At 36.0% G+C, this 16,526-nt stretch overlaps 1 protein-coding gene across 2 annotated transcripts in view; it reads right to left on the reverse strand.

The window, feature by feature from the left end:
- The window catches only part of VMP1 (vacuole membrane protein 1), a 130,102-nt gene that overhangs the window by 51,013 nt on the left and 62,563 nt on the right, over positions 1–16,526 (reverse strand). For both annotated transcript variants that reach the window (XM_060290920.2, XM_030881786.3), the window contains exon 7: positions 8,019–8,150. In XM_060290920.2, the coding sequence (XP_060146903.1) occupies positions 8,019–8,150 (132 nt within the window). The remainder of the gene's footprint in view (positions 1–8,018; positions 8,151–16,526) is intronic.

Raw genomic sequence — 16,526 nt, forward strand, 5'->3', positions numbered from 1 at the left:
CACAATCAATAAGCTATAACTAAAAAGATGTCAGGAAACTTATAGATTACCAAATAAAAACCTAGTATCTTTTTATATACCATTAATAACTATTTACAAAAATATAATATCCACCTTATAACAATAAAACCTAAGAAAAGGGCTTCCCTGGTGGCACAGTGGTTGAGAGTCCGCCTGCCGATGCAGGGGACGTGGGTTTGTGCCCCGGTCCGGGAGGATCCCACATGCCGTGGAGAGGCTGGGCCCGTGAGCCATGGCCGCTGAGCCTGCGCGTCCGGAGCCTGTGCTCCGCAACGGGAGAGGCCACAACAGTGAGAGGCCCGCGTCCCGCAAAAAAAAAAAAAAAAAAAAAACCTAAGAGAAAACTAACATGTTAAAATCACTGGAAAAATAGTGTTAGAACAATACACAAATAGGTAATGACCTGAAAAAGAGAAACTTAGATTCCTACATTATATGATTGGTAAAAATATTTTAACAGATAAAAGCTTTAAAGGTAAAAGAATAAAACCATAAAAATACTAAAAGGAAATGCAGCAGAATATCTACTACATAATCATAAGGGTTCAGGAAGATAATTTTAGGCACGACTCCAAAAGGAAACATCTACGATATTGGAATAAAGACAAAAATGTGAACTTCTTTATCCAAAAAGCAAAACATAGTAAAACACACAGTGAACAATATGGAAAAATTACTGGCAGTACATGACAAAAGGAATCCCCTTAAAAATGTCAATCAATAAGAAAATGAAAAATACACTAAATATAAAAAAATGGGTAAACGAACCAATTAGACGAAAGGGTTTTTTTCTGTGGTTTCAACATTTTATACAATACACATACTTTGTAGTCACAAAATTACTAAAAAAACCAAAGATGTGGAAAATATTTGATGACTGAAAAATGTTCACAGTATGCTTTTATATTCAAAACAAGTCATAAAACAATAAACTGAATATGATTCACTCAAAAATATTTACAGAGAAAAAGAATGAAGGGATTTTTTTTTAAGTATACAAATACCAATTTTCTACAATGAGCTGTACGTAATCACTTTGTAATAAGAACACAATTCAAAAAATCAGTATCAAATGTCTATGATATATATGTGAAAAAGGAATCTAAGACTAATATATATGGTATGATTTTAGCTTTTATTAAAAAAAAGTGTTCCATACACAGAAAACAGTCTAGAATATGGTGGTTATTATCCTACTTTGGGGAGTAGGTGCGTGTGCGCTTTCACTTTTTACTTTAATACTTCTGGAATGTTTCAATTTATAAGCACTAACATAATTTGAAAATATGGAAACCTGGAAAAAGTAACAGAAGCAAAGAGCCTAAGACAAATTTGTTACTAAAAACAAAAAATGTGGGCTTCCCGGGTGGCACAGTGGTTGAGAGTCCGCCTGCCAATGCAGGGGACACGGGTTCGTGCCCCGGTCCGGGAGGATCCCGCATGCCGTGGAGCGGCTGGGCCCGTGAGCCATGGCCGCTGAGCCTGCGCGTCCGGAGCCTGTGCTCCGCAACGGGGGAGGCCACAACAGTGAGAGGCCTGCGTACCGCAAAAAAAAAAAAAAAAAAATGTTTGCAATATCACTGATCTAGACATAAAATGACAAAACTGTTGTAAATTTATTTGCATAGTGAAAATGAAAAACAAACACAAGGATGCATCACAAAAGTGTATCAGGACAGCTGAGGAGGGACTTCCCTGGTGGTCCAGTGGTTAAGAATCCGCCCCTTCCAGTGCAGGAGACGCAGGTTTGATCCCTGGTTGGGGAATTAAGATCCCACATGCCATGGGGCAACTGAGCCCGTCTGCCATAACTATGGAGCCCACACGCCACAACTAGAGAGAAGCCCGCTCACTGCAATGAAAGATCCTGTGTGCTGCAACTAAGACCCAACTCAGCCAAATTAAAAACAAACAAAAAAAACCGAAAAAAAAGTAGGTGAGGTATCTTACTTGGATATAGTAATATTCTACACAGTGTTAAGCAAGAACAGACAAAAACAAAAACCTTATATTTGACAAACTTATTTTGCAAAACTCTTTGACTAATGAATTAAAACATTAGTACTCTCTCAGCTAACTTAAAATGTGGAAAACTGGCAACAGCCCCCTCCCCAACCTGCAAAATAAATAAACAAAAGTTAAAAACCTCATAACCCCTTGTCTACACCTGGGAAAAAGTATGTAGGGATAAATAAACCTACGTATATTGAAATCTATAATAAGCCACAAAACTGATGGATACTGGTGAAAAAAAGCATGAAAGGCAATAAAGAAAGAAAAGAAAAATCAATTCAAATGTAACAGAAAGAAAAAAAATTTTTTAAATCAGTTCTTCATTTTTTGTTGTATTAACCTGGATGAAAATGTTGCTATGCTGGCTTACAGTAAGCAAAGCACTAATCTCAAAGTCAGAAAACTGCGTTGGGTGTTGGCTCTGAGATTCACCAGCTGTGTGTTCCTGAATGTTTTTCCTATTCAAATCAGGCAAAATATCTTCTACTTCATTGTGTTTGTACCAAGGCACTTCATATAAGTGCCTTACACACAGATTTTTATTGACCTTAGAAAATTAATAGGGAAGATGACAAAATTGTCAGGAATAAGTTACTCTTTTATTATATTGTTTTCTAGTTTATATAAATAATTGACAGTACATACAATTGTAATTTGGGGTAAAAATTTTAAATAAAATGTTCATAAAGAGTATATAATTTCTGACTAAAGAACATGAAACAGAAGTGTACGTTCTGCTTACTTGATTTTTTAATATAAGCAAATATGAAATTAGGGAATAAGAAATATAAAGTTTATCCTAAAACAGGGATGGTAATTATTGGCTTTATAGGATGAAAACAGTCAAACCTCATGACCATCAAAAGTATTGTGGGGACCTCCTTGGTGGCACAGTGGTTAAGAATCCGCCTGCCAATGCAGGGGACACAAGTTCAATCCCTGGTCCGGGAAGATCCCATATGCCATGGAGCAACTAAGCCTGTGTGCCACAACTACTGAGCCCACGTGCCACAACTACTGAAGCCCACATGCTCTAGGGCCCACGTGCCACAGCTACTGAGGCCGCGTGCTGCAACTACTGAAGCCTGTGCGCCTAGAGCCCATGCTCCACAGCAAGAGAAGCCACCACAATGAGAAGCCCACGCACTGCAACGAAGAATAGCCCCTGCTCGCTGCAACTAGAGAAAGCCCGCACGCAGCAACGAAGACCCAACGCAGCCAAAAAAAAAAAAAAAAAAAAGGCCATAAGGGATGAAGGAAAAAGATTATTACCCTAATGGTAGATAAAGATTTAGAGTCTTCAAGATGTAAAAGTCTTTGAGAGCTCAAATTACACGTATAAGATGAAGAGTGATTTACTTCTTCATCAAATTCTAGGAGACCTGAATTTTTGGAAGTTGAGCTTTTAGATGGTAACAAATTTACAGAATGTATTATTTATAATCCAAGAATAAAAAAATTGTGAAGAATGAAATGAGTCATCCAGCTAATGTTCTACTCAACGCAGGGAGTCGCTATGCATGGATCCATGAAAGGTATCGCATAGAGGGAGATAAGGAACTCATTCTTTTTTGAAATAGCAATTCCATTTGTACACAATTTTTTTTTTAATATTGAGCCAATGTGAGCCTCAGAAAACTTTCACTGGCTAATTCTAAGACAAAGTTTACCTCTATAGTTTCTCAGCATGAGTATAACTCACGAGTATAACAACTTCTGAATATTTGACAAGCTCATCAATTCCCCCTTTCAAGGAAACATGTCTAAATTCTTTTCAACAGTTTCTCACATTATATGATTTCAAGATCAATTACCATCCCATTCCCCCTCCTAGAGAAATTCTAGTTTGTATAGTAAGTGTTCTATTTCAAGATGACCAAATAAGACCGTTGCCCCTGTGATAGGTTAAAGATGGCTACAAATTCTTTACTTACTCCTCTCACTGAGAGGTGGGTCTAATTCCCCTCTCTGAATCTGGGCTGGCTTTAGTGACCTACTTCACCAACACAGTGTGGCAAAGTGACTGGGATTTCTGAGGTTAGGTTACAAGAAGCCTTGCATCTTCCAGCAAGGTTCTTTCAGAACACTTGTTAGAACTCAGGTGCCATGATATGAGGAAACCCAAGAAGCCTCATGAAGAGTAACCTGAGGTCCCAAACCAACAGTCCAACTGAACTCCAAACCAACAGACAGAATCAACTTGTCAGTTATATAAGCAAACCATCTTGGAGGTAGATACTCCGATTTACAGTCAAGCCATTTTGCCGAAATTGCACAGCTGTGAGCAATATAAACTATGCTTGTTTCAAAGCACTAAATACTGGGGGGGGGGGGTTATTACTCAGCAATAGATAACTGGAACACCCTTTATCTTAATAATAATCCCAAATAGAAACACTGAACTCTGTCTTTGATGAAACTAGTGTTAATAAATGAAGACGGGCAGATGGGAAGAAAAGATTATACCAGAGAGGCTGCAGTGGAAGATATAGAAGAGAAGCAAAGTGATTTGCACTACAGAACTCCACAAAGGATCATCAGCAGAACTGCAGAAGAAACTGGGGTAGGGCTGAAAACAAGGAGACTATATACAAAGTACTTACCACAGCCAAACAGCTTCCTCCCCTAGTTCCGAAAAAGACATCAAGTATAGTCTCTAGAAAGTATACCAAAGGTTCTGGACTCAGGATATCTTTGCGCAGGCATCCACGGTCTTACCACAAAGTAGGTTAAGTGAAAGTCTACTCAGTAAATGAAGATCTCTAACTCGCCTTCTACAGCTTAGCTTTAGAATGTCAGCAGCAAGATTTATATTCCCAAGGCAAGGAACTGGAAGATCCATCACTAAAGAAACTGAACTACCCCAAAGGAAAGATGCACAAAAACTGATATACAGAGTTTCCAATAAACCGGGTGGCCTGCCACTCCTATATCTTGCCTCCACACACATAGCTTCCATTTGGGTTTTATGTGCCTTATTCTTACATATAAATAGAAAAACAAGGATCACCAGACTTTGAGGAAAGCTTCCAACAGGAAACAGAACAGACAAAGGTGAAAAAAAAAAGAAATGCCTGGAGTATTGAAAACTTGAAGAAACGAAGTACCTTCAAAAAGATAGGATAAGCCATTTTTGGGGAAGTATAATACAAATTGCTTTTTGAAAATAAATATATGACAGTGGAAAAACATTTTAATATTAGATTATAGAAGGTAAAGTTGAGGAAATTGCATACAAAGTAAAATGAGATAAATATTAGGAGGAAAATTATTTAAAAAATTAAAATGATGGGTGTTGGAGCCCCAATATCAAAATAATGGTAATTCCAGAAAGCAAGAGTAGAGACCAAAGAGGGTAAACTGACACAGAAAAAATACAAGAATGGGGCTTCCCTGGTGGAGCAGTGGTTGAGAATCCGCCTGCCAATGCATGGGACACGGGTTCGATCCCTGGTCCGGGAAGATCCCACATGTCACAGAGCAACTAAGCCCGTGCACCACAACTACTGAACCTGTGCTCTAGAGCCTGCGAGCCACAACTACTGAGGCTGTGTGCTGCAACTACTGAAGCCCGCGCACCTAGAGCCCACGCTCTGCAACAAGAGAAGCCACCGCAATGAGAAACCAGTGCACCGCAACGAAGAGTAGTCCCTGTTCACCGCAACTGGAGAAAGCCCGTGTGCAGCAACGAAGACCCAAGGCAGCCAAAAATAAATAAATTTATTAAAAAAAAAAAAAGAATGTTTCCCAAAACTAGTGGACTCTAGGTTCACAAGTTTCCTGAGTGCCTAGCAGAATAAATATTAAAAAGGACCCATACCTCAGATAATGAATCTACACGCTTCTACAGAAAAAACCAAAACAACCAAAAAGATTACCTATAAAGAGGGCTCAGCATGGCATTAGGTATATCACTATCAACACCAGAAGCCTGAAGATGATTGAGAAATGCCTTCCAAATTTTAAATTAAAAAATGATTTCAACTTAGAATCCTATATTCATCTAACTGATTAAGTGTGAATGAAGAATACAGCATTTTAAGAATTTTCCTTCTACTTATCCTTTCTCAGAAAGGTACCGCAGAATATGTTCAACTAAAATTAGGGAGTAAATCAAGAAAGAGCAAGATAAGGGATCCAAATCAAGAGAGAAGCAATGGCGCAGAGGGCCAAGAAAACACCACATACAGACTAGAGCGGGAGCATGGGGGAATCCAGAGTGATGACTCCAAGAAGAAAAACAGAAATGATATTAATTTAAGTGCGTTACCAAGTGGAAAGTGATCTTGAGAAGTGTTTCACAGAGCTGGTAGAAAGAAGAGATTGAGGAAACTGTGCAAATAAAAAAATATTAATTCCAAAACAAAAAAACTTTAAGGAAAATAATCACAATACATTAGTTGGCTTAATAGAGAACAGTAGTTATACCTGTTTGGTATCCAACCACAGCATGAAAATTTAAAGCTGCACACCATCTTAGACTGATTCTACTTCAACTTGCTGATTTTATATAGATGATAAAAGGTTTTGATATGTTAAATGACATGCATTAATTAGTGCCACAAATGACAGAGGTATCAGTTATCACAAATCGGGATACTCAACCACCTATGTCTATAGATGGACATTGTTTCAGTAAATGGAATTTACCAGTGATGCTGCCATTCTGAGTTCTGGTTCCAGCTCTACTTCTAAGCATATAAAACTTGGGAGGTAACAATTTCTAGTTTTGCAGTTTTCTATAAAATTAGAAAAATGGTACCTTTCCATACTACCTCAGAGTTAACACTAGGGTCAAATCAGATAGTGGAGTTTAAAAAGCATTAAAAATAATTAAAAAGTATTATTAGTAATTATTAGTAATAATTATTAGCATTAATATAAACATTATGATGTGAGGAAGAAAGGCACAATATTTGGTTAAAACAAAGCAGATACAAGGACAATTTGCCTCTTTCCATGCAGAGAGATGGCCATAGCTCTCTGACTGCTTTGTTTTATGTTTGGCTATTCTACATTCATATTTGAAAGTTTGTTTTCAATTAAAAACTATAACTATCCATAGTTGATTTCCATTTAATAATGCTTTTTTAAAAAAAGGACATCTGCCATTTAAAAAAAATATTTTTTTCCCTCTCTAGGGTAGTGGGTTTGGGGTTTCAGATTCCACTGAGAAGAAAACTATGAACTCATTGAACAAAAAAATCTATGCGTACTTACGTGGGCACATGCACTTACAGATGCACAATAAGACAATTTAGATCAAATCTGGGGAGTGAGATGTATTTTATATGAAAACTTTCAAGAATCTCATTTATATCCTTTTTATTTATGTCTATATTGATTTCTACTATCCTCCCTAAGATGGAGACTCAATCAGTTAATAATGTTCGTAGGAATTTTCCTACAAAGAAACAACACCTATTTTGTAACACTAAGATACATGTTGATATATAGTTTGTGCTCAGGTGAAAAAGGCCTCAGCCTCCCCCCACCCCACCCCCCCACCCCCTGCAACAAAGGATAAGTTTATCTTAATTGCCCCTTCTTAATCGGGAGTTAAGTTTCCTCTAAACATGGTAAACTATTTTGGTGTTATTTTCAAAAAATTAATTAGGAAGTTCTATTATTTTGGATTCACAGTCTGGTCCACCTATTTATCCCCCTTACTTATTTACTGGTCTGCTTGGTAATACTTATAAACACATAATGGACAAATAATGTTTCAGCTCCTTAACCTCCCTGGCCACATGAATTTACCCTGGTTTAGTCTGAGTTGTCTTGTTGACTCTTTCTGTATTTCTCTATTCTAAGATCATGAGTATAATCATTTTCATATTTCAGCTTTTCTAAATATTTTATACTAAACTATGTGTTTACATTGGCAGTTTTCTTCTTCAGAGTAACTATTAAAAATTTTACCTTAATCATAACCTCTTTAAGGGATAATTAAAGTATTCTATTTTTTTCCCCACTGATCTTACTTGTGCAGTCTCTGCATGTTCCAGCATCTCTTCAAATTCCTGATAGCCTTCATCATCTGGTTCCGCACCTGAGAGGCGAGCTGCCCTGGCCATAAAATATGGAGGCAGCTCTCCGATCGCTGTACCAATACCCTACGTAAAAAAACCAAAATACTTACATGAGATTTTCTCAACACAGTGATACTAAGCGGATCAAATCTTTATTTTTCAATATCACCAAAAGCATGTTAAGATGCATGTATTAGGGAGGAAAAGATATATTACACAATCAGGAGGACATGAGTTTAAATCATACCCTAATATCGACCTACACAATGCCAAGCCAGATAACATACATAAAACTCTTAGACAATCCCTGGTACGCTGCAGACACTAAATTAATGTTAGTTCTCTAGCATCTCTACTTATATCCTCTGTTCTTACTTTTTACATTTCTTTTCATTTTATTAAGTTTAGAAATAGCAGGGGTGGGTGGGATGAATTGGGAGATTGGGATTGACATATATACACTATTGATAATATGTATAAAATAGATAACTAATGAGAACCTACTGTATTGCACAGGGAACTCTACTCAGTGCTCTGTGTTGACCGAAATGCGAAGGAAATCCAAAAAAGAGGAGATATATGTATACGTACAGCTGATTCACTTTGCTGAAACAACACAATATTGTTGTGTTGGGATTAAAAACCTACATTAATTTGAAAGGTAATAAACCTGTCAGAGAATAAGAAAAAAAAAACACTAGTTTTTTTTTTTTTTTAAACTGCAGTGACATTTATTGTTTCAGCCTGGGAAAACATCCCTTTTTAAAATTTCACACAGCAAAGCAAGTTAAAAACTTCACTTGCCAAATAAATGATAATTTAAACAAGAACTTGGTAAAGAAACAGCAGAAACTAACACAATATTGTAAAGCAACTATACTCCAATAAAAATTTTTAAAAAAAGAAATAGCACACGGTTTTCTAGACTTTTGAAATGTTATTTCTTTTTTTTATTGAAGTATAGTTGATTTATAATATAATATTAGTTTCAGGTATAAAACAGTTATTCAAAATTTTTATAGACTATACTCTATTTAAAGTTATTATAAACTGTTGGCCTATTTTCCTTGTAGCTTATTTATTTTATACACAGTAGTTTGTACCTCTTAATCCCCTATGGCTATCTTGTTCCCTCCTCCCCACTTCCCTCTCCCCAATGGCAACCACTAGCTTGTTCTCTGTATCTGAAATTCTGTTTCTGTTTTGTTATAACCACTCATTTGATTTAGTTTTTTAGCTTTTATATGTAAATATATATATATATATATACATACACTGTTATTTTTGTCAGTTCCCCCCCTTTTCAAATATCCAAATGATTTGCTAATGAGCATTCACTAGTATAGCTGTTAGATATATAGGAAACCTTCCGATATTGAGGATGTTGTTTTAATCCCAATACAACATTTTTGTTCAGAGTTAAAGCTTTTAACACACTGTGGTCAGGAAGCCCCTTGAAATCTCAACATTAGGATGGATAAATTTTCACCACAGGAAAAATGTTGATTTCCTCAGGACACTGAGTGACTCATGTTTCAGTCACTTTGTGGATTCTTGTTTTTGAAGAGAATTTTCTTTTTAAATCAACTTAGAACATAAGGATGAAAACAAAGGTAAAAGAATCAGGAACTTGGTTTGGACATATACGGCTTAAATACAGGATAGATAATAATGCAAGAGGCCTGTAGTCTCTGGGAGAATTCTTAACTTTGAGCTATGCTTCTCTGCCTTGAGTCATAGTGAATGAAAAAGCTTTGGTAGTTTTCAGAAGCAACTTTGCTATGTCCTATGGCTCTGCCTGCAAATGCCTTGACAAAAATCCCCAAGGGACATTACGAAATTCAAACATTTTACAATCACAGTGTTATACTCCAGTGTGTGAAATCAATCATCTCCAAGTGTAAGCATTATCCACATGTGAACCAAGAGTTATGAAAAGAACATACTTAAGTGCCAAAAGAATAAGACCATATTTAGTTAAAGAACAGAGAGAAGAGGGAGAGGGGAGATATATATATACAAAGAAAGATATAGGAAGAAAACACAAATCATATTTTGCTAAACAAGAGAAGTTAATTTAGTCACCTTTGGAGGATGTTAGAGAACCAACTAATTATTTTTAAAACTGGTAAATAAAGAGAAACAATCAATTATTTATCCTGTCTTACCTATATGGAAGATATCTCAGCATAACCAAATTGGTGATAAGGAGAAGTTTCTCTTTATAAAAGTATTCCAGTCAATAACTAAAGAAAAAAATGATGCAACTGAATGCCCCCATTTTATAAACCCTAGTAAAATAATGGACTTATATAATAATGGTGTTAATATCATAAACAGAAAGACAACCAGACATTATTGCACTTCGTGATAGAATACGTAAGACTATAAAGTGTATTCTTGTAAAAAAAAATTTTTTTTTCAAGCCTCTCAACCCAGCTATCAATTCACAGGAAACAGAGAAACATATTTAAATTACACCAACTGGAATACAATCAGTAAAATTCAGACTGTGGAAAACTATACTTGACAAACAATCCAGTTTCATCAATGAATATATTTGAAAAGAAAAACAAAGAAATAAACACATTCAGAAAAATCTGAACACTAACTGGGTAACTGATTTGAAGAGACTATTCCTAAGTTCTCTTCGGCGTGACAATGTTTTTTAAGTCCTAAGGTTGATATATTTACAGATAAAATATGATATGTTACCTGGAATATGCTTCAAGATAATTGTGAGCAGTGTGAGGAGGGGTCTAGATGAAAGTATTAGCCAGGAGTTAATATTAGCGGAAGTTGGGTGATAATATATTGAATTAATTATATAATTCCCTCTACTTAAAAAAAAATTTTTCATGACAGAAAGTAGGAAGAAAAGTTAATTGCAACATTTTATTCAAAATATAAACTTCTCTTAAAACATGTTAAGTCAAATGTTCAATAGTTCTGAAAGCAATCATATGATTCAAACTCATGACAAGTTTCCCTAAAGTTAAAAAGGAAGTAGTAATGGATTGAAATGAAATCAAGAGCTACATACTGTATTATACTTAGTTGACCATATTCATTGTTATATTTTAATTCTGTCCATGTTTTCCCATATTAGCAAGGAGTAAGAATGGTGATCATCAGCCAGTGTTCTAATTTTTATGCATATAAATAAAAAGGAAATACAGTCATCCAGACAGGTCTCCTTAAGACACATTATATTCCAGACACAGAAGTTTGTTTGGTCAGTTATCTCAAATTAGATACTGAAGTCCCATAATTTCATGATTCTTACAAAACAATTTTATAATTCTTGCAAAATCAACATAAAAAAACAAAACTAAATTGTGGAACACTAAAAGCTGTCAGCCCAAGTTTAATTAAGGGGAAGAAATGACTGGCTTCCTTATTGCAAAAGAAAGACAAATGGTATTTAGTCAAGCAATAATTCAGAAAGCTCTTCTAAACACTGTCCATGCATATCAATTTATTACCCTGAAGTCCTTACTTCTTGAATTGGAGAAGAGTTTAATATGCACAAAATATGCAAAACCAATAGAGAAACACAGTATCTTACTGGAGTGTCAATTTTATTAAAAGATTTTGAGGAGGACAAAAATCCTAAATTTTTGTGCTTTCAAAAGTTTTGTCAACTGGATTCACAGGTAAATCACCAGCATCTTGCTTTTCTATGTTACGAACTGTAAGTTTAATGGTAAAAATCTGGGGAGTAGAAAATTTTACATATGCTGACTACTCAGAAATTACAGTAGTTTGGCATTATCAGTGTGTTAATAATCTTTAAAAACAAAACCATTTTCTATTAAATGTTCCAACTGCAAACATGAAACAGAGGTTAGAAGCCAAAGTTTGGAGGGTAACTTGGAACCACTGAGAAATTCAGGGCTTTTACAGCAATGTTTAAAAAACAATTATACCGGGCTTCCCTGGTGGTGCAGTGGTTGAGATTCCACCTGCCGATGCAGGGTACATGGGTTCGTGCCCCGGTCCAGGAAGATCCCACATGCCGCGGAGCGGCTGGGCCCATGAGCCATGGCCGCTGAGCCTGCGCGTCCGTAGTCTGTGCTCCGCAACGGGAGAGGCCACAACAGTGAGAGGCCCGCGGACCACAAAAAAAAAAACCCCCACAATTATACCAATTCTAGTAAAATTAGCAGATTGTTTTACAAACGAAAAAAAGAGAGAAAATGTGCTTCCAGTTTCCCTTAAGGTTAGTTTTAAAATGACTTCAGAAAGGAATGAAGTTCTGATACATGCTACAACATGGATGAAACTTGAAAACATTATGCTAGGTGAAGTAAGCCAGACACAAACGGACAGATACTGTATGATTCCATTTATACTGGATATCAAGAATAGGCAAATTCACAGAGGCAGAAAGTCGAGAGGTTACTCTCTCTCCAGGGGCTGGGGAGAGGAGGGAATGAGGACTTATTGTTTAATGGGTACAGAGTTTCTGTTTGTGGATGACAGAAAAGTTCTGGAAGTAGATATTGGTGATGGTTACACAACACTGTGAATGTACTTAATGCCAGTAAATTGTGCACTTAAACATGATTAAATGGTAAACTATGTTATGTACATTTTACCACAACAGGAAAAAAACTCCCAAAAAACAAAACCATGAACTTAACAAATAATTGAGTTTAGGGACTTCCCTGGTAGTCCAGTGGTAAAATGTACATTATAATGCAGGAGACATGGGTTCGATCCCTGCTCAGGGAACTAAGATCCCACATGTTGAGGGGAAACTAAGCCTGTGCGCCACAACCAATGAGCTTGTGAGCCTCAACTACACAGCCCATGTGCTCTGGAACCAACAAGCCACAACTGCAGATCCCACATGCCCTGGAGCCTGCGTGCCACAACTAGAGAAGAGAAAACCCAATGCTACAACTAGATAGAAGCCCGCGTACCGCAACGAAGACCCTGCATGCCTCAACAAAAGATCCCGCGTGCCGCAACTAAGAACCAAAACAGCCAAAAATAAATAAAATAAATAAATAATAAAATAAGTCTTTAAAAAAAAAAGAAAATAAATGAGCTTAAAAGGTGATGTTCTAAAAACCCACCAGACCTAACAAATGAAGAGGAAATAGGCAGTCTACCTGAAAAACAATTCAGAATAATGATAGTAAAAATGATGCAAAATCTTGGAAACAGAATGGAGAAAATAAAAGAAATGTTTAACAAGGACCTAGAAGAACTAAAAAGCAAACAAACAGTGATGAACAACACAATAAACGAAATTAAAAATTCTCTACAAGGGATCAATAGCGGAATAACAGAGGCAGAAGAGCGGATAAGTGACCTGGAAGATAAAATAGTGGAAATAACTACTTCAGAGAAGAATAAAGAAAAAAGAATGAAAAGAATTGAGGACAGTCTCAGAGACCTCTGGGACAACATTAAACGCACCAATTCGAATTACAGGGGTCCCAGAAGAAGAAGAGAAAAAGAAAGGGACTGAGAAAATATCTGAAGAGACTATAGTTGAAAACTTCCCTAATATGGGAAAGAAAATAGTTAATCAAGTCCAGGAAGCCCAGAGAGTCCCATACAGGATAAATCCAAGGAGAAACAGGCCAAGACACAAATTAATCAAACTATCAAAAATTAAATACAAAGAACAAATATTAAAAGCAGCAAGGGAAAAACAACAAATAACACATAAGGAAATCCCCATAAGGTTAACAGCTGATCTTTCAGCAGAAACTCTGCAAGCAGAAGGGAGTGGCAGGACATATTTAAAGTAATGAAAGGGAAAAACCTACAACCAAGATTACTCTACCCAGCAAAGATCTCATTCAGATTTGACAGAGAAATTAAAACCTTTACAGACAAGCAAAAGCTAAGAGAATTCAGCACCACCAAACCAGCTTTACAACAAATGCTAAAGAACTTCTCTGGGCAGGAAACACAAGAGAAGGAAAAGACCTACAATAATAAACCCCAAACAATTAAGAAAATGGTAATAGGAACATATATATCGATAATTACCTTCAATGTAAATGGATTAAATGCTCCAACCAAAAGACATAGATTGGCTGAATGGATACAAAAACAAGACCCGTATATATGTTGTCTATAAGAAACCCACTTCAGACCTACGGACACATAAAGACTGAAGTGAGGGGATGGAAAAAAATATTCCATGCAAACGGATATCAAAAGAAAGCTGGAGTAGCAATTCTCATATAAGACAAAATAGACTTTAAAACAAAGACTATTACAAGAAACAAAGAAGGACACTACATAATGATCAAGGGATCAATCCAAGAAGAAGATATAACAATTGTAAATATCTATGCACCCAACATAGGAGCACCTCAATACATAAGGCAAATAGTAACAGCCATAAAAAGGTAAATCAACAGTAACACAATCATAGTAGAGGACTTTAACACCCCATTTGCACCGATGGACACATCATCCAAAATGAAAATAAATAAGAAAACACAAGCTTTAAATGATACATTAAACAAGATGGACTTAATCGATATTTATAGGACATTCCATCCAAAAACAACAGAATACATATTCTTCTCTAGTGCTCATGGAACATTCTCCAGGATAGATCATATCTTGGGTCACAAATCAAGCCTTGGTAAAGTTAAGAAAACTGAAATTATATCAAGTATCTTTTCGGACCACAACGTTATGAGACTAGGTATCAATTACAGGAAAAAATCTGTAAGAAATACAAACACATGGAGGCTAAACAACACACTACTTAATAACCAAGAGATCATTGAAGAAATCAAAAAATACCTAGAAACAAATGACAATGAAAACACGACGATCCAAAACCTATGGATGCAGCAAAAGCAGTTCTAAGAGGGAAGTTTATAGCAATACAATCCTACCTTAAGAAACAAGAAACATCTCAAATAAACAACGTAACCTTACACCTAAAGCAATTACAGAAAGAACAAAAAAACCCCAAAGTTAACAGAAGGAAAGAAATCATAAAGATCAGATCAGAAATAAATCAAAAAGAAATGAAGGCAATGATAGCAAAGATCAATAAAAGTAAAAGCTGGTTCTTTGAGAAGATAAACAAAATTGATAAACCATTAGCCAGACTCATCAAGAAAAAAAGGGAGAAGACTCAAATCAATAGAATTAGAAATGAAAAAGGAGAAGTAACAACTGACACGGCAGAAATACAGAGGATCATGAGAGATTACTACAAGCAACTATATGCCAATAAAATGGACAACCTGGAAGAAACGGACAAATTCTTAGAAATGCACAACCTTCTGAGACTGAACCAGGAAGAAACAGAAAATATGAACAGACCAATCACAAGCACTGAAATTGAAACTGTGATTAAAAATCTTCCAACAAACAAAAGCCTAGGACCAGATGGCTTCACAGGTGAATTCTATCAAACATTTACAGAAGAGCTAATACCTACCCTTCTCAAACTCTTCCAAAATGTAGCAGAGGGAGGTACACTCCCAAACTCATTCTATGAGGCCACCATCACCTTGATACCAAAACCAGACAAAGATATCACAAAGAAAGAAAACTACAGGCCAATATCACTGATGAACACAGATGCAAATATCCTCAACAAAATACTAGCAAACAGAATCCAACAGCACATTAAAAGGATCATACACTATGATCAAGTGGTGTTTATTCCAGGAATGCAAGGATTCTTCAATATACACAAATCAATCAATGTAATACATCATATCAACAAATTGAGGGAGAAAAATCATATGATCATCTCAATAGATGCAGAGAAAGCTTTCAACAAAATTCAACACCCATTTATGATAAAAACCCTCCAAAAAGTAGGCATAGAGGGAACAATCCTCAACATAATAAAGGCCATATATGACAAACCCACAGCCAACATCATCCTCAATGGTAAAAAACTGAAAGCATTTCCACTAAGATCAGGAACAAGACAAGGTTGCCCACTCTCACCACTATCATTCAACATAGTTTGGGAAGTTTTAGCCACAGCATTCAGAGAAGAAAAAAAAATGAAAGGAATCCAAATCGGAAAAGAAGAAGTAAAGCTGTCACTGTTTGCAGATGACATGATACTCTACATAGAGAATCCTAAAGATGCTACAGAAAACTACTAGAGCTAATCAATGAATTTGGTAAAGTAGCAGGATACAAAATGAATGCACAGAAATCTCTTGCATTCCTATACACTAATGATGAAAAATCTGAAAGTGAAATTAAGAAAACACTCCCATTTACCATTGCTACAAAAAGAATAAAATATCTAGGAATAAACCTACCTAAGGAGACAAAAGACCTGTATGCAGAAAATTATAAGACGCTGATGAAAGAAATTAAAGATGATATAAATACATGGAGATATACCACGTTCTTGGATTGGAGAATCAACATTGTGAAAATGACTCTACTACCCAAAGCAATCTACAGATTCAATGCAATCCCTATCAAGCTACCAATGGC

Source organism: Globicephala melas, chromosome 20, assembly GCF_963455315.2.
Source record: "Globicephala melas chromosome 20, mGloMel1.2, whole genome shotgun sequence".
NCBI lineage: Eukaryota > Metazoa > Chordata > Mammalia > Artiodactyla > Delphinidae > Globicephala > Globicephala melas.